General features: G+C 50.4%; 3 protein-coding genes across 4 annotated transcripts; 1 reads left to right on the forward strand and 2 right to left on the reverse strand.

The window, feature by feature from the left end:
* Window positions 1-3: 3 nt before the first annotated feature.
* TMEM179B (transmembrane protein 179B) lies at window positions 4-2,612 on the forward strand. The gene is made up of 5 exons (XM_003920256.4): window positions 4-176; window positions 1,392-1,579; window positions 1,661-1,795; window positions 1,972-2,050; window positions 2,260-2,612. The coding sequence occupies exons 1-5, from the start codon at window positions 81-83 to the stop codon at window positions 2,419-2,421; spliced, it is 660 nt and encodes a 219-aa protein (XP_003920305.1). The 5' UTR covers window positions 4-80; the 3' UTR covers window positions 2,422-2,612.
* An 81-nt stretch (window positions 2,613-2,693) lies between these two features.
* On the reverse strand, window positions 2,694-4,645 carry TMEM223 (transmembrane protein 223). The gene is made up of 2 exons (XM_003920255.4): window positions 4,299-4,645; window positions 2,694-3,250 (listed from the first exon to the last, which is right to left on the reverse strand). The coding sequence occupies exons 1-2, from the start codon at window positions 4,609-4,611 to the stop codon at window positions 2,958-2,960; spliced, it is 606 nt and encodes a 201-aa protein (XP_003920304.1). The 5' UTR covers window positions 4,612-4,645; the 3' UTR covers window positions 2,694-2,957.
* A 114-nt stretch (window positions 4,646-4,759) lies between these two features.
* NXF1 (nuclear RNA export factor 1) lies at window positions 4,760-21,063 on the reverse strand. 2 transcript variants are annotated; one of them, XM_003920245.4, is made up of 21 exons: window positions 20,887-21,063; window positions 19,363-19,549; window positions 18,990-19,143; window positions 17,350-17,433; window positions 17,152-17,256; window positions 16,949-17,029; window positions 16,770-16,839; window positions 16,542-16,630; window positions 16,307-16,414; window positions 14,673-14,782; window positions 12,806-12,842; window positions 10,949-11,017; window positions 10,814-10,869; window positions 9,948-10,055; window positions 9,775-9,833; window positions 9,551-9,666; window positions 9,390-9,432; window positions 8,728-8,800; window positions 8,058-8,240; window positions 5,227-5,287; window positions 4,760-5,103 (listed from the first exon to the last, which is right to left on the reverse strand). In XM_003920245.4, the coding sequence occupies exons 1-21, from the start codon at window positions 20,912-20,914 to the stop codon at window positions 5,065-5,067; spliced, it is 1,860 nt and encodes a 619-aa protein (XP_003920294.1). In that variant the 5' UTR covers window positions 20,915-21,063; the 3' UTR covers window positions 4,760-5,064. The 2 variants fall into 2 exon arrangements, with proteins under 2 accessions (XP_003920294.1, XP_074257703.1); XM_074401602.1 differs by lacking the exon at window positions 20,887-21,063 and adding an exon at window positions 19,653-20,274.
* Window positions 21,064-22,317: the final 1,254 nt, after the last annotated feature.

Genomic DNA, 22,317 nt, shown 5'->3' on the forward strand with positions numbered 1-22,317 from the left:
CGCTCTCGTGGGTTTCGCCGGATGAGGTGGGGTTTAAGCGAGTTGCTGCGGCGGCGTTGCTTCCCAGTAGTCGGGGCGCTATGGCGCTGCCCTGGCTGCAGCGCTTCGAGCTCGTGCTCTTTGCCGCCGCCTTCCTTTGCGGGGCCGTGGCGGCCGCGGCGCTAACTCGGACCCAGGTGCGGCTGTGGGGCGGGGCAGGTAGGCGGGAAAGCTAGCCAGTCCTGACATGGCGAGGCCTCTGTCGCTTTCCGATCCGGCTTGCTGTTGCTCCGAGCCGCTGGACCTAGTGAGGCCCGGGTGGCGCCGGCCTGTAGCTGAAATGCAGGGACGCGAATCGCGCTTTGTGGCTCCTCCTGGCCTGGTCATACTTGGAAGTTGTTCCTTTGCCAAAGGGACGAGTCAGTAGCGTCTTACAAAACTAGATGGAATCGGGCTTGGTGGCTCCTGCTGCACCACCTTGCTCTGGTTCTGAAACAAGTCGGTGCAGGCTCTTGTGTCCACCCGTTAAATCAGAAACCATTTGTGCTGAGCTTTGTCGAGAAATAAAGCATAGTGTAGTGGAGATGATCAGGCTACCACATGATTCCAGCACAATGTATTAAATGACAAAATAGAGATGTAGAAAACGCTGACGTAAAGGTAGAAACCAATTTTATATCGTTTACCCCAGCCAGGCAATCTTGTTAGTAAACATTGGTTCATTTAATTCCTATAAAGTAGGCACTAGCGTGCCTATTTTACACCGTTAGAAAACCTCAGAGATCTGCCGGGTGCGGTGGCTCACACCTGTTAAACCCAGCACTTTGGGAGGCCTAGGCGGGCGGATCACTTGAGGTCAGGAGTTTGAGACCAGCCTGGCCAACATGGCGAAACCTTGTCTCTACTAAAAATACAAAAATTAGCTGTGGTTTGGGCGCCTGTAATCCCAGCTACTCAGGAGGCTGAGGCAGGAGAACTGCTTGAACCCAGGAGGTGGAGGTTGCGGTGTACTAAGATCGCGCCATTGCACTCCAGCCTGGGCACAAGAGCAAAACTCCATTTCAGGCAAAAAAAAAAAAAAATACCGTAGAGATACTTACTTGTTGAAGAATATGCAAGGCCTGGGTTTACTCAAAGGTTTCTTCTGCACAGAGCCCAGAACTTGTGAGGCTTCTCTGAAGCTCATTGTATTCTATAATCATTGCGTATTTTCTGATCCTTGGGCCACTGCAGGTTTGATTCCCCAGCATGCCCTCTCCATCAATATCCTTGTCCCAGAAACAGGAATTGACAGTGCACAAATAACTTCCTGGAATGGTCCTGGACTAGGTTATCACTAACAAACACCTACCAAGAGACTGCATCCAGAGGCATTAACCTGAAATCCAGGACTCAGAAGCTTCTCTCCACAGGGTTCCTTCAGCAGTAGATGTCCCCTGTACGGTGTGGCCGTCCTGAATGGCTCCTCCCTGGCCTTATCCCGTCCCTCAGCCCCATCCCTCTGCTACTTTGTAGCTGGGGCCTCTGGCCTCTTGGCCCTCTACTGCCTCCTGCTTCTGCTCTTCTGGGTCTACAGCAGCTGCATCGAGGACTCCCACAGGTGATTGCTCAACCCTGAGGGCCAGGGGCTGAGGTAGGATGAGTCTCCCCTCAACCCCAAGTCTTGTTGTCTTCCTCTCAGAGGTCCTATAGGGCTGCGCATTGCACTGGCCATCTCAGCAATAGCCATCTTCCTGGTTTTGGTGTCTGCCTGTATCCTTCGATTTGGCACCAGGTCTTTCTGCAACTCCATCATCTCCCTGAACACTACAATTAGGTAATGGGAGAGGAAGGGAATCCTGGCTGGGGCTGTCTTATCTTCCCTCTCATGGGGGTCCTGTAATTTCCCCTTTTATCCCCATCAGTTGCTCTCAACTCACAGGGCACTGGGCATGGGTGTGCCTCGAATATAAACTATCACCCTTTCTCACAACTGTCTCTTCGACCTCACAGCTGTTCTGAAGCCCAGAAAATTCCATGGACACCCACTGGAACTGCTGTGCAGTTTTACTTCAACCTACACAATGCTGAAGTGAGACCCAGGGATACACAGAAAGATTCACATAAGTATCTGTAGCTGTGTGGGTGCTCACCAGTGTATAATCAGCTTGTTGGCCCACCAGTGAGAGCAGCTCGGGGGCTTGTCAACCTAAAATTCAGCAGTTAAGAGTGGTGTGTGGGTGGGAAGGGCTGGGTTTTAAACGGTCCCCCTCCTCACACCCCTGTCCCTGTCTCCCACAGACCTCTTCTTGGGTGAATTTGGTATTGTGGTGTGTGGTCTTGGTGCTCCAGGTCGTGCAGTGGAAGTCTGAAGCCACCCCATGCCGGCCTCTGGAGAGGGGTGACCCTGAGTGGAGTTCTGAGACAAATGCTCTGATTGGGCCACGCCTTTCCCATTTCTGAAGAATAACCAGAGTGCTTCCTGCAGCCAAACACTCCATGCCCAAGTGCCTGCAGTCCTCTTGCCCCCACGAAGCCCTGTTCATGCTGGGAGCCTTAGTTTTCCCTTCAGGAGGGAAATGTAATGACAGGCCCCTGCTCCACCTCTTCCTACAGCTGTTTTTGTACCAAAATATATTACTGTCTTCATCTTAGGAGTGAGTTTTTGATGTTAAAGCACAAGTAGATGGGAGGAAGGAGTGAAGGCTCAACAGACATGGATTGAAACTTAGAGGTACTGTCTGGCAGCTGCCCTAGGGATGACTGCTCCTTTATTTGTTAATGAATCTTGGGCCTCCTTGTGGGACCCTGGTTGTTACTCCATCTCTAAGGTGGTTTTATTTTTGGAAATAGAGACAAGGTCTTGCTATGTTGCCCAGGCTGTTCTCAACCTGGGCTCAAGCAGTCCTCCTGCCTCAGCCTCCCAAAGTACACACCTGGCTCTCCAAGGTTCCGTTTTCTCCCCCTCTTGGAGAGGTGAGTGACTCGAGGTCGTTTCTTCACAGGCTCCGGTAGGCACCCACAGTATTGTCAAAGAGCTTTGTGTTAGGGAAGCGTCCAGCTTTGTCTAAGAGGAAATAGAAGCGCCGGCCCTTGACTTTCAGAGGTAGCATGGCAGGGACTTCATCCCGGTGGGCCATGCAAGATACTTGGTTCAAAGGAACTGTGAAATTGGCCCACGAGCCAAAGGGGGCATGAGTGGTGAGGGTCACCTGCTGCCCTCCAGCTCGAAGCACCACCGAGCGCACAGACCGGAGAGAGAAGAGAAGACCAGCACCGAGTACCAGGGCTCCTGCAGGAAGAGCAGAGATTGCGCTGAGGCGTTTTCACTGGACAGCTAAGTACCCACCTTCCTAGTCTCCTCTAAGAAATTTGGGGGGTGAAAGTAATATTTACTGAGCTCCTCTTACACCCCAGAATCCTGCTATTCCTCCCTGCAGTCTTAATAGATGTCAGTTTCCATTTTAAAGGGAAGACGAAGATTCCCGAGTTTTTTTTGTTTTTTGAGATGGACTCTCAGTCTGTCTCCCAGGACGCAGTGCACTGGCATGATCTCGGCTCACTGCAACTTCCGCCTCCCAGGTTCAAGCGATTCTTCTGCCTCAGCCTCCCGAATAGCTGACATTACGGGTGCGCACGTACGGCTAATTTTTTTTTTTTTTTTTCTGAGACGGAGTTTCGCTCTTGTTACCCAGGCTGGAGTGCAATGGCGCGATCTCGGCTCACCGCAACCTCCGCCTCCTGGGTTCAGGCAATTCTCCTGCCTCAGCCTCCTGAGTAGCTGGGATTACAGGCACGCGCCACCATGTCCAGCTAATTTTTTGTATTTTTTTAGTAGAGATGGGGTTTCACCATGTTGACCAGGATGGTCTTGATCTGTTGACCTCGTGATCCGCCCGCCTAGGCCTCCCAAAGTGCTGGGATTACAGGCTTGAGCCACCGCGCCCGGCAATTTTTTTTTTTTTTTTTTTTTTTTGTATTTTTAGTAGAGAAGGGGTTTCACCATATTGGCCAGGCTGGTCTTGAACTCCTGACCTCGTGATCCGCCAGCCTCGGCCTCCCAAAGTGTCGGGATTGCAATTGTGAGCCACCACGCCCGGCCGGGTCCACAGCTTTAAGGACCTTGCTCAAGGTTGCAGAGTGAAGGGCAGACCTCAGCCTAGACTATGACAGGGCATGGTGCTCTCAGAGACATCAGTGTTTCCCATTTCTATGGGGCAAGCCCACCAGCCACTCTTGCTCATCTGGGATAATGGGCCCCTGATACTCCCTGCCTGCGTACGGAGGGTCCTGTTCTGCCACCCCGAATTGAAATAGTGGGAAGGTAGCCCACGTCTTACCGATAGTGCCGCAGCCGACGGCCAGACCGTAGCGCCAAAGCGCGGAGCGCAGGTCGCGGCCATGGTTTGGGACCTCCTCATCCTGAGGCTGCACCGGGACATGGGGCCGGGACACGGTTGCCGCAGCCAGGGAGGCCCAGAAGACGCCCTGGCCCGCGCAAAACAGCCCAAGGATGGTGAAGAAGCGGCCCCGTTCGTGCTCAAAGAGCAGCACATCCCGTTGCAAGGTCGCGAATTGCAGGAGCCGGCGCGTGGGCAGTGTCCGCAACGCCGCTAGCAGCCCAGTGAACCACCGCCTCCCAAGAGCCGCCATGACTAGCCGACTTCCGGGGCGGGGCTTCCTGCCGCGGAGCCACCTCCCCTCTCCCTTGACGCCCTCCCCGCCTCCCCTCTTCCCTGGCTACAGGGCCCGCCCTCCTGCTCAGGGCTGGGAGGAGAAAACGGATCCAGCACGCAGAACACAAAATACAACATCACTGTTTATCTTAAAAAGTAAGGAGGTCCTGGGGTTAAGTACACAAAGCACCTAAGTCCTTCGGGTAGTTTAGTGTCAGTTCTACAAAGTAAGCTTTGGCTTCCTGGCACCAGTGAGGCTCAATCTTCTGAAGTCTTCCAGAAGGCAGGTGAGAAGGATCCAGCAGCCCTCCCTCCTCGGTCACAGTCACAGGGCAGCCTTGGGCCAGACAGGAGGAGATGACAGATGACAACCAGACAGTAATATCCAACGGCTATTTACAGGGGGGCTGCTTCTAGGGCATGACTACGATCACTTCATGAATGCCACTTCTGGGATCTCGCCCTTGGCCTGGAGAAAAATGAAAGGTCAGTAGAGGCAGGCCTACCCTCCCCACTTAGCAACCCCACCTAACCTGACCTCCTGAAGGCCAGGAGATCCTAGTGTTTTTGCCACTGTACTTCCAGACCTTACCTTGAGATGAGTGAAGGCCTGGGCAGATCTGGTGTAGTCCCAGTTGTTGTCCTGAAGGCACCTGGAGTGGGGAGAACAGGCAGCTCCATAAGAACTCTGACCTTTAATCCCAGCACTTTGGGAGGCTGAGGTGGGTGGATCACTTGAGGCCAGGAGTCAGCTTGGCCAACATGGTGAAACCCCATCACTGGAAAAAAAAAAAAAAAAAAAAAAAGACTCTGACCCCTAAATGCCATTTGAAAGTCCATTCTATAAAAGCACCCAAGTTTGCCAAAAAGTATGTACATTCTTATATATCCTTGCACTACTTATACAAGTGAGAAATTAGTAAAAGTCTAAATGTTCTACCAATGGTCTATCAAAGATAACGAGTATTAAATAGCTGTCAAGCCCAAGACAGTTTTTACACTGGTAGGGAGAGATGATCATGGTATAAGTAAAGAAACTAAGTTGCAAAACAGTATATAAAGGAACTTCCATTTTGGCTTTTATTTATTTTTCAGACAGTTTCCCTCTGTTGCCCAGGCTAGAGTGTAGTGACTTGATCTTGGCTCACTGCAACCTCCACCTCCTGGGTTCAATCAATTCTCCTGCCTTAGCCTCCCTAGTAGCTGGGACTACAGGTGCATGCCACCATGCCCAGATAATTTTTCGTATTTTTTTAGTAGAGACGGGGATTCATCATGTTAGCCAGGATGGTCTCCAACTCCTGACCTCATGATGCCCACGTCAACCTCCCAAAGTGATGGGATTACAGGTGTGAGCCACCACACTCGGTCAATTTTTTTTTTGAGACAGTCTCGCTCTGTCTCCCAGGCTGGAATGCAATGTCACAAGCTCCGCCCACTGTAACCTCTGCCTCCCAGGTTCAAGCAATTCTCCTGCCTCAGTCTCCCAAGTAGCTGGGATTACAGGTTTGTGCCACCATGCCTAATTTTTTTTGGTATTTTTAGTAGAGACAGATTGGCTAGGCTGGTCTCAAACTCCTGACCCTGTGATCCACCCACCTCTGCCTCCCAAAGTGCTGGGATTACAGGCATGAATCACTGCAGCCGGCTAAATTTTTTATGCTAATTTATGCATAGGCAAATTTTTTATAAACTATCTTTTTTTTTTTTTGTTTAGTTTTTTTTTTTTTTTTTTGAGACGAAGTCTCGCGCTCTTCCCAGGCTGGAGTGCAGTGGCAAGATCTTAGCTCACTGCAACCTCCGACTCTCTGGTTCAAGTGATTCTCCCACCTCAAACTCCCAAGTAGCTGGAACTATAGGGGCGTGCCACCATACCCAGCTAATTTTTGTATTTTTAGTAGAGACACGGTTTCACTATGTTGGCCAGGATGGTCTCGATCTCTAGATCTCATGACCATCTCAGCCTCCCAAAGTGCTGGGATTACAGGCGCGAGCCACCATGCCCAGTCGACTATTGGGCTTTTTTAAGCAGCAAAAAGTTTTGCCTTTTAAAATTTCAGGAGGCCAGACATGGTAGTTCACACCTATAACCCCAGCACTTTGGGAGGCCTAGGTGGGAAACATGGCGAAATACCATCTCTACAAAGAAATACAAAAAAATTAGCCAAGTGCTGTGGCCTATGCCTGTAGTCCCAGCTACTCAGGTAGCTGAGGTGGGAGAATCACCTGAGCCCTAGCAGTGAGTTGTGATCACACCACTGTACTCCAGCCTGGGCATCAGAATGAGACCCTGTCTCAAAACAAACAAGCAAATAAAAATCTGGCTGGGCACAATGGCTCATGCCTATTATCCCTGCGTTTTGGGAGGCCGAGGCAGGAGGATTACTTGAGCTCAGGACCAGCCTGAGCAACATAGCAAGATGGTCTCTACAAAAAATTTTTTAAAAAGGCCGGGTGTGGTGGCTCACACCTGTAATCCAAGCACTTTGGAGGCCAAGGCAGGCAGATCACCTGAGGTCGGGAATTCAAGACCAGCCTGACCAACATGGTGAAACCCTCTCTTAAAAAAAAAAAAAGGGGCCGGGCGCGGTGGCTCAAGCCTGTAATCCCAGCACTTTTGGGAGGCGGGTGGATCACGAGGTCAAGAGATCGAGACCATCCTGGTCAACATGGTGAAACCCCGTCTCTACCAAAAATACAAAAAATGAGCTGGGCATGGTAGTGCGTGCCTGTAATCCCAGCTACTCAGGAGGCTGAGGCAGGAGAATTGCCTGAACCCAGGAGGCGGAGGTTGCGGTGAGCCGAGATCGCGCCATTGCACTCCAGCCTGGGTAACAAGAGCGAAACTCCCTCTCATAAAAAAAGAAAAAAAAAAAAAGGCCGGGCGCAGTGGCTCAAGCCTGTAATCCCAGCACTTTGGGAGGCCGAGGCGGGTGGATCACGAGGTCGAGAGATCGAGACCATCCTGGTCAACAAGGTGAAACCCCGTCTCTACTAAAAATACAAAAAGTTAGCTGGGCATGGTGGTGCGTGCCTGTAATCCCAGCTACTTAGGAGGCTGAGGCAGGAGAATTGCCTGAGCCCAGGAGGCGGAGGTTGCGGTGAGCCGAGATCGCGCCATTGCACTCCAGCCTGGGTAACAAGAGTGAAACTCCGTCTCAAAAAAAAAAAAAAAAAATGCTGGGTATGCTGGCACATGCCTGTAGTTCCAGCTACTCTGGAGACTAAGGTGAGAGGAGAGCTTGTGCCCAGGAGTTATAGGTTACAGTGAATTATGATCATCACTACACTCCAGCCTGGATGACAGAGCAAGACCTTGTTTCTAATAAAAAAGAAAAAAAACCCACCTGTCAGGAGCTCTCATTATTCACAACTAGTCCTACTTCAGTTCAGTTCATCCCCACCCTAATGCCCAACACTCACTTCTGGGACCACTCGAGGTTCATGCCAGACTGGGTAGAGAATGCCTGCAACATTTCCTGCTGCTCTGGAGAGAGGGTGGGCACTGGGCTGGAGGAAGGCGTGGGTGCAGGCATAGCGAAGGCTCTTTGGATCTCTTCAGAACTTGCATTCCGCACAAATAGCTCGTCGTTTACAATACACAGCCTTGAGAACAAAGAGCACTTAAAAAGCTGGACAGATATATAATGTCATCCCCCAACATCATTCCTATTCTCAGATTCCTTCAGTATTCACAAGGTTCCCCTCCCACTCTTAGCTATTGTTCCCTTTTATCATTTATCTCCTCCCATGGAATCCATGTTTGGAAGGATTATCTACCAAACACACTAGAGTTCTCCCAACACATGGACAGTTCTTAGCCCTTTATTTATCTTCACAACAAACTTAGGAAGTGAATATTGTTATATGAACTTTCAGATGAGGCAGTAGCCTACTTGCTAGAAGTGGTGGAGCCAGGATGAAAACCCAAACAGTACAATTCCAGAGCCACACTCCTAACTAGCTATGTGAGCTTCCCCCGATTTCCTGTTGCCTTTCTGAAAGCACCCCAAAGACTGACTCTATCCTCCAATTACCACACTGTTGGCCATGGATTAGGACTGGTATCCAATGTGAAAAGCATAATATTTACCCTGAATTGGTAGCAGGAACAGCAATGAACGTCCGGGTGAAGGCTCGCAAAGAATCCCGGGACTTTCCATCCACTGCAATGAGAACAACAGTAACGACACCTTAGGGTTGCTAGTGGTTTATGTTTACAAACAGCTTCTTGAATCATGGTCTTATTTGAAACAGAGAATACTAGTGGGCCAGACAGGGATGATTAAATGTATAAGGAAAGTAGAGGTGGGGTGAAGGGTCAGGCAGAGAGGACAATAATAGTAGTAACTACTAACCCACTGATAGCATCTGTGTGCCAGGCCCAAGGCCAAGCACTTTGTTATTTCATTTTACTTCCTACAGCACCACTGTGAGATGGCTATTACCCCATCTTACAAATAAATAACCTAAGTCTTAGAGGTAATGTTACTTGTCCACAGCCCTACACAACCAAAACTGGGATGGAAACTAAGAACTGCCTGATTCCAAAGTCTTCCTAATCCCCAGGCTTTTCCAATATCTTGACAGGACAGGCAGAGAGGGAGGCCAAGCCAAGATGGATTGGAGGCAAAATGGGAGAAGGAGTTCAAAAAGAAAATGGGAGAGAAAGTAGCTGGGAAGCTAACAGTGCTGAGGAACATTCCAGCTGGGGATGGGACCATGCTACAAACTCAGGACTTTAAAGATTCTTACCTTCCTTGAAGACTCCATTGACAGAAAAACACAGCAGCGTGCTCTGAAAGAGAAGCAGCATGAGGTACAATGTAGACTTCTGAGCACATCCCAACCTTGCCTATTAAATGCCACCCCCACTCCAATTCTAGGCTTCTGTCAGGGCGCAAGCAGGAGCTTACTGTCTGGGCGCTTATGTCTACCACGAAGGAATTGACATCATGCTGGGTTTTGGGCAATTCGTTGAGGAAGGCGACAACATTGAGACGCGTGTGCTTCAACAGCCGGAACCGCAAGGCTGTGGGTGGAGAAAGTTCAGCGGGGCTGCCACGTAACTCTTGAGTTTTATGATTGATTCTTTCCCACGCCCTTTTCCCATCCTGTTTTGTTCACATCACACACTTACTAGGGTCTTTAAGCTTCTTCACATTTCTGCTATCCTTGAAATACTCGGCCAAGTTGCTTCTGGGGGAGTAAGAGGAATGGGCACGGTGTTCAGAGCAGTGCTGCAGCAAGTGTTGTCCTGTATCTGCTGGGAAACCCTGTGGTCCCAGGCAGATTCTGGGATGTGACACTCACCGGGCAGGGTTTTGAGGAATGAAAGGAATGCTCAGAGAACAACAGGCCCCATCATGGTAGGCATCTAGGAGCCCTTGCCGGTCTCCAGAGTCATAAATAGCATAGTACCTGTGGGAAAAACAAAAGAGAAGGGATAGGCTCTGTGGTCTAGAGCCACAGCAGGACCCAGTACCTCCCAAGAGTGAGCTGTGGCTGAGCACGGTGGCTCATGCCTGGAATCCCACCACTTTAGGAGGCCGAGGTGGGTGAATTGCTTGAGCGCAGGAGTTTGAGACCAGCCTGGGCAACATGGTGAAACCCTGTCTCTACTAAAATTCCAAAAAAAATGGCTGAGCATGGTGGCTCATGCCTGTAAGGCTAGCACTTTGGGAGGCAGAGGCGGGTAGATTACCTGAGATAAAGAGTTCAAGACCAAGCTGGCCAATGTGGCAAAACCCTGTCTCTACTAATAAAATACAAAAAAATCAGCCGGGCATGGTGGCGGGCGCCTGTAATCCCAGCTACTCAAGAGGCTGAAGCAGGAGAATCACTCTAACCCAGAAGGCAGAGGTTGCAGCAAGCCGAGATCATGCCATTGTACTCCAACCTGGGTGACAGAGTGAGACTCCAACTCAAAAAAAGAAAAAAAAAATTAGCTGGGCGTGGTGGCAGCCACCTGTAATCCCAGCTACAGAGAGGCTGAGACAGAAGAACCTCTTAAACCTAGAAGGCAGAGGTTGCAGTGAGCCAAGACTGTGCCACTGCACTCCAGCTAAGGCAACAGAGTGAGACTGTCTAAAAAAAAAAGAAAAGAGAGTGAGGTGTGCCTCGGTCTCCCTGACTTTCCCCAACCTTGGGCTGTGGAGACGGGGTCCTGGGATACTTACTGCTGTAGGAAGTGCAGGACCAGACTCTTCAAGTTTTCTGTTCCAAAATAGCTTCCCTGGAATCAAACAGGTATTAGGACCACGGAAGCAGTATTCCTTCCACACACAAGTTCTTACTCTGTCCGTGGTTCCTACCTTACAGGGCGGTAACGTCGTGGGGGGTTCAATATCAAAGGCAATTGGTGGGGGTAGCTCATGGCCATCCTGTGGAAAGAAGTAAAAGTTGACATTGTAGACTGGGCACAGTGGCTCACAGCTGTGATCTCAGAACTTTGGGAGGCTGAGGCAGGAGGATGGCTTTGGCGCAGAAGTTTGAGACCAGCCTGGACAACATGGCAAAACCCCATCTCTATCAAAATTACAAAAATCATCTGGGCATGGTGGTGCACGCCTGTATTCCAACTACTTGGAAGACTGAAGTGGGAGGATCATTTGAGCCTGGCAGGTAGAGGTTACAGTAAAAGCTAAGATTGTAGCACTGCACTCCAGCCTGGACAACAGAGCCAGATCCTATCTCAAAAAACAAAACAAAAAGAAAGTTGTCAGTGCAAACATGAGAGAAAAAGACTGGACGCATAAGTAGAATGAAGAACTAGAAGAGAAGCGTCAAAAGTCAAGCATAAAAGCGTCATGAAAAGTATCCAGGAATCCAGGCTGGGGTGGTGGCTCATACCTATAATCCCAGCACATTGGGAGGCTGAGGTAAGTGGACCACTTGAGGTCTGGAGTTCAAGATCAACCTGGCCAACACAGTGAAACACCATGTTGTTTTACCAGCCCGGGCCCAGGGAAAAATGGCCCCCACTCCCTACTAAAAATACAAAGAGGCTGGGCGCAGTGGCTCACACCTGTAATCTCAGCACTTTGGAAGGCTGAGGCGGGCAAATCACCTGAGGTCGAGAGTTCAATACCAACCTGACCAACATGGCAAAACCTCATCTCTACTAAAAATACAAAAAATTGCCGGGCGCGGTGGCTGAAGCCTGTAATCCCAGCACTTTGGGAGGCTGAGGCGGGTGGATCACGAGGTCAGGAGACCGAGACCATCCTGGTCAACACGGTGAAACCCCATCTCTACTAAAAATACAAAAAAAAAAAAATTAACCGGGCATGGTGGCACGTGCCTGTAATCCCAGCTACTCAGGAGGCTGAGGCAGGAGAATTGCCTGAACCCAGGAGGCGGAGGTTGCGGTGAGCCGAGATTGCGCCATTGCACCCCAGCCTGGGTAACAAGAGCGAAACTCCGTCTCAAAAAAAAAAAAAAAAAATACAAAAAATTAGCCAGGCATGTGGCAGGCACTTGTAATCCCAGCTACTTGGGAGGCTAAGGCAGAAGAATCCCTTGAACCTGGGAGGCGGAGGTTGCAGTGAGCCGAGATCATGCCACTGCACTACAGCCTGGGCCACAAGAGCGAGACTCCATCTCAAAAAACCAAACCAAACCAAACAAAATTAGCCAGGCGTTTTGGCGCATGCCTATAATCCCAGCTACCTGGAAGGCTGAGGCAGAAGACTCACTTGAACCCAGGAGGCAGAGGTTGCAGTGAGTCGAGATCGTACCACTGCACACTGGGCAACAGAACAAGACTCTGCTTAAAAAAAAAAAAAAAAGGAAAAAAGGGCAGGGTGCAGTGGCTTATACCTGCAATCCTGTAATCCCGGCACTCTGGGAGGCTGAGGTGGGTAGATCACCTGAAGTCAGGAGTTCGAGGCCAGCCTGGCCAACATGGTGAAACCCCGTCTCTACTAAAAATATGAAAATTAGCCAAGCGTGGTGGTGCCTGTAATCCCAGCTATTGGGAGGCTGAGGCAGGAGAATCACTTGGAACCTGGCAGGAGGAAGTTGTAGTCAGCTGAAATCACACAGTTGCACTACAGCCTGGGTGACAGGGCGAGACTCTGTCTCAAAAAATGAAAAAAGAAAAGTATCCAGGAATCCTTGTGAGTGGGAGATGCTGTGCTTATTAGAATGAAAAAAAATTATAGACTTACCAGGCGTAATAACTTGGGAAATCGTTCACGAATGGCGCTGTCAAGAACGGGATAGAAGTGAGTGACGCTTCAGAGCCACCGTGCCTCCTGGGCTGCTCTAGGAGCAAATATACCAAACCCAAAGGACAGCCCATCCCATCCTGCTCATCCCTCCACTCCTTCCCAGCCTGCGCTCAGGAAAAAATGGCCCCCACTCCCCACCTGACCCGGGGCACCCAGACACAGACTGCCTTGAAGGCTGTCTCTTTTCTCTCTGCTTGACTGAGTGCCACAATAAACAGCACTCCAAGCCCAGGCTTTAAGCCCAGGACCTCCTTCCCTTCCCTGCCCCCCTTACCTTCCACCTACTCACCTGTGCAGCCCCGGGAGGAGGGAATGGGGTGGGAGCCCAGGGGCTCCGCTGCCTCACCAGGTATCCATCAGTTCTGCCAGGTCTGGCCTTGGCCAAGACCCAAACACACCACAGGGATGGCACAGGATGTTGGGGCAGGGAGATGAGCAGGTGGGGCTCAGGAATTGAGAGGCAAAGGAATAAGAAAGGAAAGGAAAAGGAGGAAAAAGAGAAAAAGGCAGGATGGGGCAGGGACAGGGGCAAGGAAGAGATGGGGAAGGTATGGGGGATAGAGAGGAGAAGGCAAGAGAAAGCAAAGAAAGAGGGAAAGAACTACAAGGCAAGAACGCATCTAGAAAAACGGGGGAGAAGAGGGAGAAAGACAGCCTGACACAGCCCTTTCTTTCAGCTGCCCCATCCCTGTGGTCCAAGTCAGAAATGAGAAACAAATCCTTGCTGTGGCGAGTGGGCACCTGCTGTTGGCCAGGTCTCTGTCTGCTACCTGGGTCCCGATCTGAGCTGGGCGCGGGAAGCAAAGCAGCCATGGGGGCAGGAGACCTCCCTCAGAAGATGTAAGGGTTCAGGACCCTGCGTGGTTGTGGGGGTGAGGGTCTGTGCCTCACCTCTGTTGCCTTCAAGTTCTCTCCTGATGGCCCCTCTGCGACTGTGCCTGTCTTAGGTTGTTCCTTCCCTGAGGAATCTTACCCGTCTCTGGCTAACCAGCCATCCACTGGGGCCAAACAGGGTGACGTGCAGTGTGTGAGTGAGGGAGAGGCAGCGCCCCCAAGGGGGTCAGTTCTCTGTCTCCTTGGTAGACTATGCCCCCATGGCCTCCACGCCCAGCACCTGCCTTGGGAGTCCCACGCCTGCTGGCGGGGCCCCAGCTCTGGTCACATCTTGGGGAACCCAGGTTTCTTCTCCAGGGAAAGCCCAGGTCATAGCACTGGGCAAGACAGACAGATTGCATGGCACCAGCCCCTAGGAAGCCTTAACCTCAGCATGGGCAGGAAAGCCCAAGCAACAGCCTCGGGCAAATGGATCCTGAGAAAAGGGTCCCTCTTGGCACAACGGCAAGAGGGGCCATCACAGTACATAAGGAGGGAAGGCCCATCTCAGAAGGAAATCTCAGGTAGGGAGAGCTTCCTCAGCCCATAGACATCAGGCTCTTGGCACAAGGCAACCCCATCTATAGGGCATGTATAAGATACCCTCTCATCAGAGTAGAAACGGGGAGTTGCCTTTCCTGGAACAACAGGATAGGGGAGATTCTAGAAAAGGCTGTGTTCAGGAAGCAGAGAGAAAGAAGGGCCACAGTCCCAGCAAACAGAGTCAGGTGAAAAGTAAAGAGAGGAGATCTTAGGACAAAGCTAGAAGACATAGACAGACCAAAGTGGGGAGCACGTGATCCTCCCAAAGAATAGGTGGCTCCAGCTCAGGGCTGCACATCTCCTGCAGACGATCACTGGTCAGGATGCATTAGCTCAGCCTCCCAGGGGGTGAAGGTCCCCAGGAGGGGAGACAGAGGCTACAACTGACCTGATGTAGGTGGACTGGTCTCGGAAGGTGTCACACAGGGAGTTTCCGTCGAGCCACAGCTCTTCTAGCTTCAGCCCCTTTATCTTGTCCAACTCCCGCTCAGACTTCAACTGCAAAGGGTGGGGGGGGGGAAATGGAAGGAGATAGTGGTGAAGAGAGCCAGCTGGATCCCCACACCTCCAATCCCTACCATTAGCTCTGCTCTGAGATCTTCTTGTTTAATCTTTTTAGATTTTCTTTTTTTTTTTTTTTTTTTGGAGACAGAGTTTCGCTCTTGTTACCCAGGCTGGAGTGCAATGGCACCATCTCGGCTCACCGCAACCTCAGCCTCCTGGGTTCAGGCAATTCTCCTGCCTCAGCCTCCTGAGTAGCTGGGATTACAGGCACGTGCCACCATGCCCAGCTAATTTTTAGTATTTTTAGTAGAGACGGGGTTTCACTATGTTGACCAGGATGGTCTCGATCTCTTGACCTCGTGATCCACCCGTCTCGGCCTCCCAAACTGCTAGGATTACAGGCTTGAGCCACCGCGCCCGGCCTAGATTTTCTTTTTTTTTTTTTTTTTTGAGACGGAGTTTCGCTCTTGTTACCCAGGCTGGAGTGCAATGGCGCGATCTCGGCTCACCGCAACCTTCACCTCCTGGGTTCAGGCAATTCTCCTGCCTCAGCCTCCTGGGTAGCTGGGATTACAGGCACGTGCCACCATGCCCAGCTAATTTTTAGTATTTTTAGTAGAGACGGGGTTTCACCATATTGACCAGGATGGTCTCGATCTCTTGACCTCGTGATCCACCCGTCTCGGCCTCCCAAAGTGCTGGGATTACAGGCTTGAGCCACCGCGCCCAGCCTAGATTTTCTTTTTTTAAAAAATTTTAGAGACAAGGTCTTGCTCTGTCACCCAGGCTTCAGTGCCTGGCATAATCATAGTTCACTGTAGCCTCAAACTCCTGGACTCAAGAGATCCTCCCACCTCAGACTCCTGGGTAGCCAGGACTACAGGCATGTGACATCATGCTGGCCTTTTTCATTAAAAAAATTTTTTGAGCCGGGCTAGGTGGCTCATGCCTGTAATCCCAGCACTTTGGGAGGCCGAGGCAGGTGGATCACGAGGTCAAGAGATCGAGACCATCCTGGTCAACATAGTGAAACCCCGTCTCTACTAAAAATACAAAAAATTAGCTGGGCATGGTGGCGCGTGCCTGTAATCCCAGCTACTCAGGAGGCTGAGGCAGGAGAATTGCCTGAACCCAGGAGGCGGAGGTTGCGGTGAGCCAAGATGGTGCCATTGCACTCCAGCCTGGGTAACAAGAGCCAAACTCCACCTAAAAAAAAAAAAATTTTTTTTTTTTTGAGACACGTTGCTTAGGATGGAATGCAATGACACAATCATAACTCACTGAAGCCTTGAACTCCTGAGCTCAAGCAATCCTCCTGCCTCAGCCCTCTGGAGCAGCTAGGCAAACTCCTAGCCTTAAGTGATCCTCCTGCCTTGGCCTCCCAAAGTGTTGGGATTACAGTCACAAACCACTACATCTGGCCTGAGTTATCTCTCTTGCCTCTTGCCAGCACCAGACAAACCCTGCAAACCCTCTACCCACCCCCCTCAAAAACATAGCCAAGGTATCAACTCTCACTTCATTTCCAGAAAGGTTTAGGATCTTCAGATTGGGTGCCTTCTGCACAATGCTAGACATGTCATCCAGCCTGTATAGCCTGTTGTTGCTCAAGTTCAAGGACAATAGCTGTGAGGAGAAAAGAGTTTAAAGGAAGCACCACCAGCAAATGGATCAGAGACAAATTTGCCCTCCAGCCACATCCTATCTAACCCACCCTGCTTCCTCATGCCTAATATTGGGTCAAAGGCCTTACCTCAGGGATGTTCTCTTCAATGATTCTCAGGGTAGCTGCCATACAGCTTCTGCGATTCAGGACAACATCAATGTTCTGGGCCACCAAATCTTCAGGAAGAAGGGAAGGAAAGGGAGACTGAGAGGTCTGCCCAGGCCAGCGTTAGCACTAAAATATCCTCAAACTTTCACTCCCTGACAGATCCCCACCTGTCATCACCTATCTGAGAACTACTGTTATCAACCATACCTGGGTCTGAACGAAGGCCCTTGAGGTCAAGGGCTTGCTGGGAGCCATCATATCGTTTGCTCATGATCAGCTACAAAGGATGAAAAGTTTAGTGGTTACTGGGATTGTGTGTGTGGGGTGGGGGGTGTGAGAAGTGGTAAGACTGGGTTGGAAACTTATCTAATTTGAGCCTGCCTCACCTTTAGCTGTTCTACTTGTTCTGGCTTCAGTTCATTCAGTATAGTGGGGGGCGGAGCAGAGGAGTTGATGATGATAGATATCTAGAGGGAAGACACAAAGGGCACAGAAAACTCTAGGGAAGCCTAAGCTGCAAGACCAAGACCCAGTCCCTTCTCTGATCACCAACCTCCACCTCCACCCAAGCCAGGCCCTTTAAACACACCCTTCGGTTCTCCCGATCCAAAATCTTATAGTTGATAGCTTTCAGTGCAGAGGCAGTACTAGCATCCTCAACAAAGAACTGGGCCCGTGTATTCTCATAGTGAAACTGCAAGAGGAAACAGGAGGGATACACTGAGAGTCCAGAGCCCCTTGCCCATCCCTGCTGCCCAGCCAGCCAGCCACTCAGGCCTTGTCTTACCTCAATAGGGGTGAAAGGCACACTGCACTTGCTCTGAATCATGCTCAGGAGCCATGCCTTGTCATACTTTTTGCCATAAGGAATCTAGAAATGGGAGAGAAAAGAAGGGAATTATATGTAAGGCTGAATAGCAGACCCAATACAATGCCTTTTATACCTTCTACTAAACTTTAAAAGACATTCTAAAGAAACGTCCAGTATTAGGTTTTCTATTCGAGACACACATAGGATCTTTGGCTTGGGTGCCTTCTGCACAATACTAGACATGTCATACAGCCTGTATAGCCTGTTGTTGCTCAAGTGAAAGGACAATAGCTGTGAACTCCTTTCTGTCCACTTACACTTATTATTTTTTCTCCTTTTAGTAACAGGGCCTCACTTTGTCACTCAGGCTGGAGTGCAGTGGTGCAATCATAGCTCACTGCAGCCTTCATATCCTGGGCTCAAGCGATCCTCCTGTCAGCCTTCTGGGGTAGCTAGGGCTATAGGCATGCACCACTATGCCTGGCTAATTTTAAAATTTTCTGTAGAGAAGGGGTCTTGCTGTATTTCCCAGACTGGTCTTAAACTCCCAGCCTCAAGTGATCCCCTGCCACAGCCTCTCAAAGTGCTGGGATCACAGGCATGAGCCCCTGTACCCAGCCTACTTAAACTTATAATTCCTCAAAAAAAAAAAAATCAGGGCCGGGCGCGGTGGCTCAAGCCTGTAATCCCAGCACTTTGGGAGGCCGAGGCGGGTGGATCACGAGGTCAAGAGATTGAGACCATCCTGGTCAACATGGTGAAACCCCGTCTCTACTAAAAATACAAAACATTAGCTGGGCATGGTGGTGCGTGCCTGTAGTCCCAGCTACTCAGGAGGCTGAGGCAGGAGAATTGCCTGAACCCAGGAGGCGGAGGTTGCGGTGAGCCGAGATCGCGCCATTGCACTCCAGCCTGGGTAACAAGAGCGAAACTCCGTCTCAAAAAAAAAAAAAAAAAAAAAAAAAAAAATCAAATTTTTGATTCTAAAAGTTCCAAGATATTATTTACACCTTGCCTGCCCCTCAGAGAACTCCAGGGACTCCGAGCCCCACACTCAGCTTGAGGCAAATGAAGACATCCAGAGGAATTACTCCTTCCCCCAACCAGTTTTCATATTTCTCATTCACCCCTTCTCTGAACCTGCTCTAAGGTGTTTGAAGATACTGATTCCTAGGAGAAAAGACAGATGCTTGACTGTGAAGTAAACAGCCGACAAAAATAATTTTTGGGCCAGATGTGGTGGCTCATGCCTGTAATCCCAGCACTTTGGGAGGCTGAGGCAGGCAGATCATGAGGTCAGGAGTTCGAGACCAGCCTGGCTAATATGGTGAAACCTTGTCTCTACTAAAAATACAAAAATTAGCCAGGCATAGTGGTGGGTGCCTATAGTTCCAGCTACTCAGAAGGCTGAAACAGAAGAATTGCTTGAACCCGGCAGGCGGAAGCCACAGTGAGAAGAAATCACACCACTGCACTCCAGCCTGGGTGACAGAGCGGACTCCATCTCAAAAAAAAAAAAAAAAAAAAAAAACTTTTTGTGGAATAAAACTAAACATCTCCAGGCTGAGTGCAGCCTCCCATCGCTACTGCACCATCTACTTTCTCCAAGAACTCACTGTAATTTTGAACCAGTTCTTTGAGGCCCCATCCTGGCTGGTGCCAGCTCCTCCTCTCTCTGAAGGAGCTCTGTCTCTCCGCACAGTAACATGAATGCGATCTCGATCATGCCACGTATCACCCCGACGGTTAGGCCGGGTGGTATAGGGGTTGCTGTGGGTAAGCAGAGAATAAAATGACCATAAATGCTAGGAAAGTCTTCTCAGAGACCTACCTGCACTGTTACTGGGACTACAACTAAGATTGTTCAATCATTAAGCTACTCCTGGCATTTCTCACTCTTTCAGGTTGGAAAGGAAATGACATGGACAGTAAAAGGGCCATATAATCTCAGGGGCCACTAAATTCAAACCAGACCAACTGGTCACTTACTATCGTACTCGGGGACCATCTTGGGCATCACTCATTGCCACATCTCCATCATCTTCCTCAAGGCGGGAAGACCGAATACTAGAACCACCTCTTCCAGACCTACGGTTTCCTTCACCATATTTCCACCGGAAGGGACCCCGGCCTTTCTTCCTTCTTTGAGGGAAATTAACACGTTCATCATCGTGCTCTGGAGTTAGAAACAGGAACACAAATTAGGAGTAAGTAACTGGTCCTGCTTGGTGTGGCAATCACAGTTTCTGGTACTCTGCACTATGGGAAGAAATACATACTAACTACAGAGGCCATCTCCATGCAAACTCCACTGCCAGTCCAGCGGTAAGAACCCTCTCTGTGGGAGGGAAGCATCAGGGAAAAGTTATTGGAAAATTGTGTAGGGCTTTTGAAAAATGAAGCAGAAACTGGAATTAGAGAGAAGCAGAATGTAGGAATGTGACAACCAAAAGTGTAACTGAACACAAATCAGACCTCTGAAAGCCACGTGGAATCTGCCACTCAATACTTTTGTCTATACAGTACAGATGCCAGTTACAAATATGACCAATTTAGGGATCCTCTAAAAAATTCTCCTTGCTCTCAAATTGCCACTTTGAGTTTTGTGAGATCTTCATTTCCTTGGCCAGAAATGGCCTTTAACTCAGAAGACCGACAACTTCTAGACTCAGGATCTAGTGGCAGTGCCAGGCTCAGGTGCTTAACCAGGGATCCTGGAATGCTCTCCAGGAATATGACCTTCTGACACATGCTGTGTAGGACTGGCATCTTTAAAAGGTCCCTAACTCCCAAAAGCCTGCCTAATACAGATACTGTAAACAATGAATCTCAACAAATGACCCTAAGAAAAAAAGTACACAGAAGGTGCACCTAACATTCACTGAGAACTTTCTCCAGTGCCGGCCACTTGATAGAAATGATCTCATTCCCCCTACCCCGGCCCGCCCCCTCCACTCTTAACAGATACTGTTGTTATTCCGCATTAAGGAGGTGGAAAACGAGAGTTTTAAATTCACGGTTTCAACCTCCGCCATGCACTCCTAACTACTACAAAGGACTAACACCCAGTGTAGTGTTCAGACTAGAACATCCAGTTGATATGTCTCAAATATTAAGCCAAACCCAGGCCCGGGGATTCAAGACCGACTGGACGCAGTAAAAAATAGGGCACCAGCGTAGCCTACGAGCAGGGCACTAACTCACATTAAAGGAAGAGTCAGGCCGCCAAACCGAACTGACAGGCATCAACCACCCACAAAGTTCAAAGGAATCCCGTCACCCCACCCCCAAGCCACCCGCTCCGAGCCGCAGGTCCTCCAACACCAGGATTCCAACAGGAATCCAGGAGTTCAACAACTCGGTGTCCACCTCAAGTGCTCCCGTTCCTCCGCGCGCCGCTCCCCACGGACGCCGAGCCCCTGCGGCCTCACGACCCGGGGGCTGAGGCCTAGGCCGGCGCCGCCCACCCGGGGTCCCAGATAGCCGGCTCCCGACCCAAGGACCAACACTGACCGCTGTACGACTTCCCCTCATCCGCCATGCCACAGCGAAGAGCAAGGGCGGGCTCAGGCGCGGGCCGCTACGCCGGCAAACGTCCGAACTCCCAAGCGCTCAGGACCAAAGTGTCCCTACGACGGGCGCCACCGCATTTATTCGGCATAGCACGTCGCGCGCCGCTGACGTTCCAGGCTGTGGGCGGTGCCACCGCCCGGAGAAAGCGCGGCCCCCGCGCGTGCGCACACTTAAGCCCGTCGTGCGAGGGCGGGGCCTGGCCCCACACGCCCCGCCCAAGGCCTGGGCTTGCGGAACCCCGGCTGGTTGCCAGCAGGTCCTCGCACCTTTTCATTTGTCTGCTGACGCTGCCCTGGGTACCTCCAGAGTTAGTGCTAGAACAGAGTGCTGCAACTGCAGCCCAGAGTTCAGAGCGGGGAAGGGGACCACACGAAGGGCTTCCGAGGAATGGAGACTGCGCCTCCAGGTGGCAGTGATGGCTTCTTAGACCCCTACCGGAATCCAGCCAGTTTCAGCTCAGCTCCTTGTCTATGCCTCGCTTTCTTCTCTTATAAGATGGATTAACAATCACGAAGTTGAGAATTAGAATGTAAGCTTCATGGGAGCAGGAACCTTGACTAATTAATAGCTTTTTTCCTCGAGGGCTTGATTTGGTACCATGCCCGGCACATGGTAGAAACACAACACGTATTTGTGAAATAAATGAGTTTCTGTTCTATGCATTCCCCCAACCCCCACCCGCCCCGCCGCGAGTTGCTGAGTCAAATGAGACGGCATCTATCAGGGCTTTGCCGAGCATTGTCATTATAGACCTTCCATCAATTGCGTTCCCTACTAGAAACCCATCCTGTCAATAGGTCCGACAGTGAAGCTCACCAGCAGTGGCAGACAACTTACTGGAGATGCCAAGGAGAACATTTTAAAGTATCAGGGCCTTATCTCCTAGACCAGAAGCACCAGCCCCTGATTGTTGTCTCTATAGCTTGAGCTTCCTTTGGAATATGTGAGACAGGGTACTCGAGTAGCCTCAGAATGTAGTGGAGTCTTGGTCAGGAAGAACAAAGCACACCTGGATGGTGGGTATTCTGGGCAGGTGTCTTCTCCAGTCTCTGTGATTGGCTTTGATTTGGTGAGGGACTTGGAAGGAACCAAAAGCCTCAGCTGGAGTTGGGAACAAATTCTTCACCTTCCACTCCTGGCAGCAGGCAGAGCTTCTGCCTTGCTTAGCTTAAGAAAGATATGAAACAGGTCCAAACACTGCTTGAGATGGTCCTGGAAGTTGCCACCAATCAAGGACCCACTCTGGGATCCTGCTCCCCTGTGAAAGAAAGTTTCTATGCTAATGAAGTGTTGCAACACTTGGTTCTGCCCTGCCTAGAGGCAGCTGTGTGTCAGAGCCCAATATAGCCTGTGTCAGCAGTGATACCCAGC

The sequence above is a fragment of the Saimiri boliviensis genome, chromosome 6 (genome assembly GCF_048565385.1).
Source record: "Saimiri boliviensis isolate mSaiBol1 chromosome 6, mSaiBol1.pri, whole genome shotgun sequence".
NCBI classification, from domain to species: Eukaryota; Metazoa; Chordata; class Mammalia; order Primates; family Cebidae; genus Saimiri; species Saimiri boliviensis.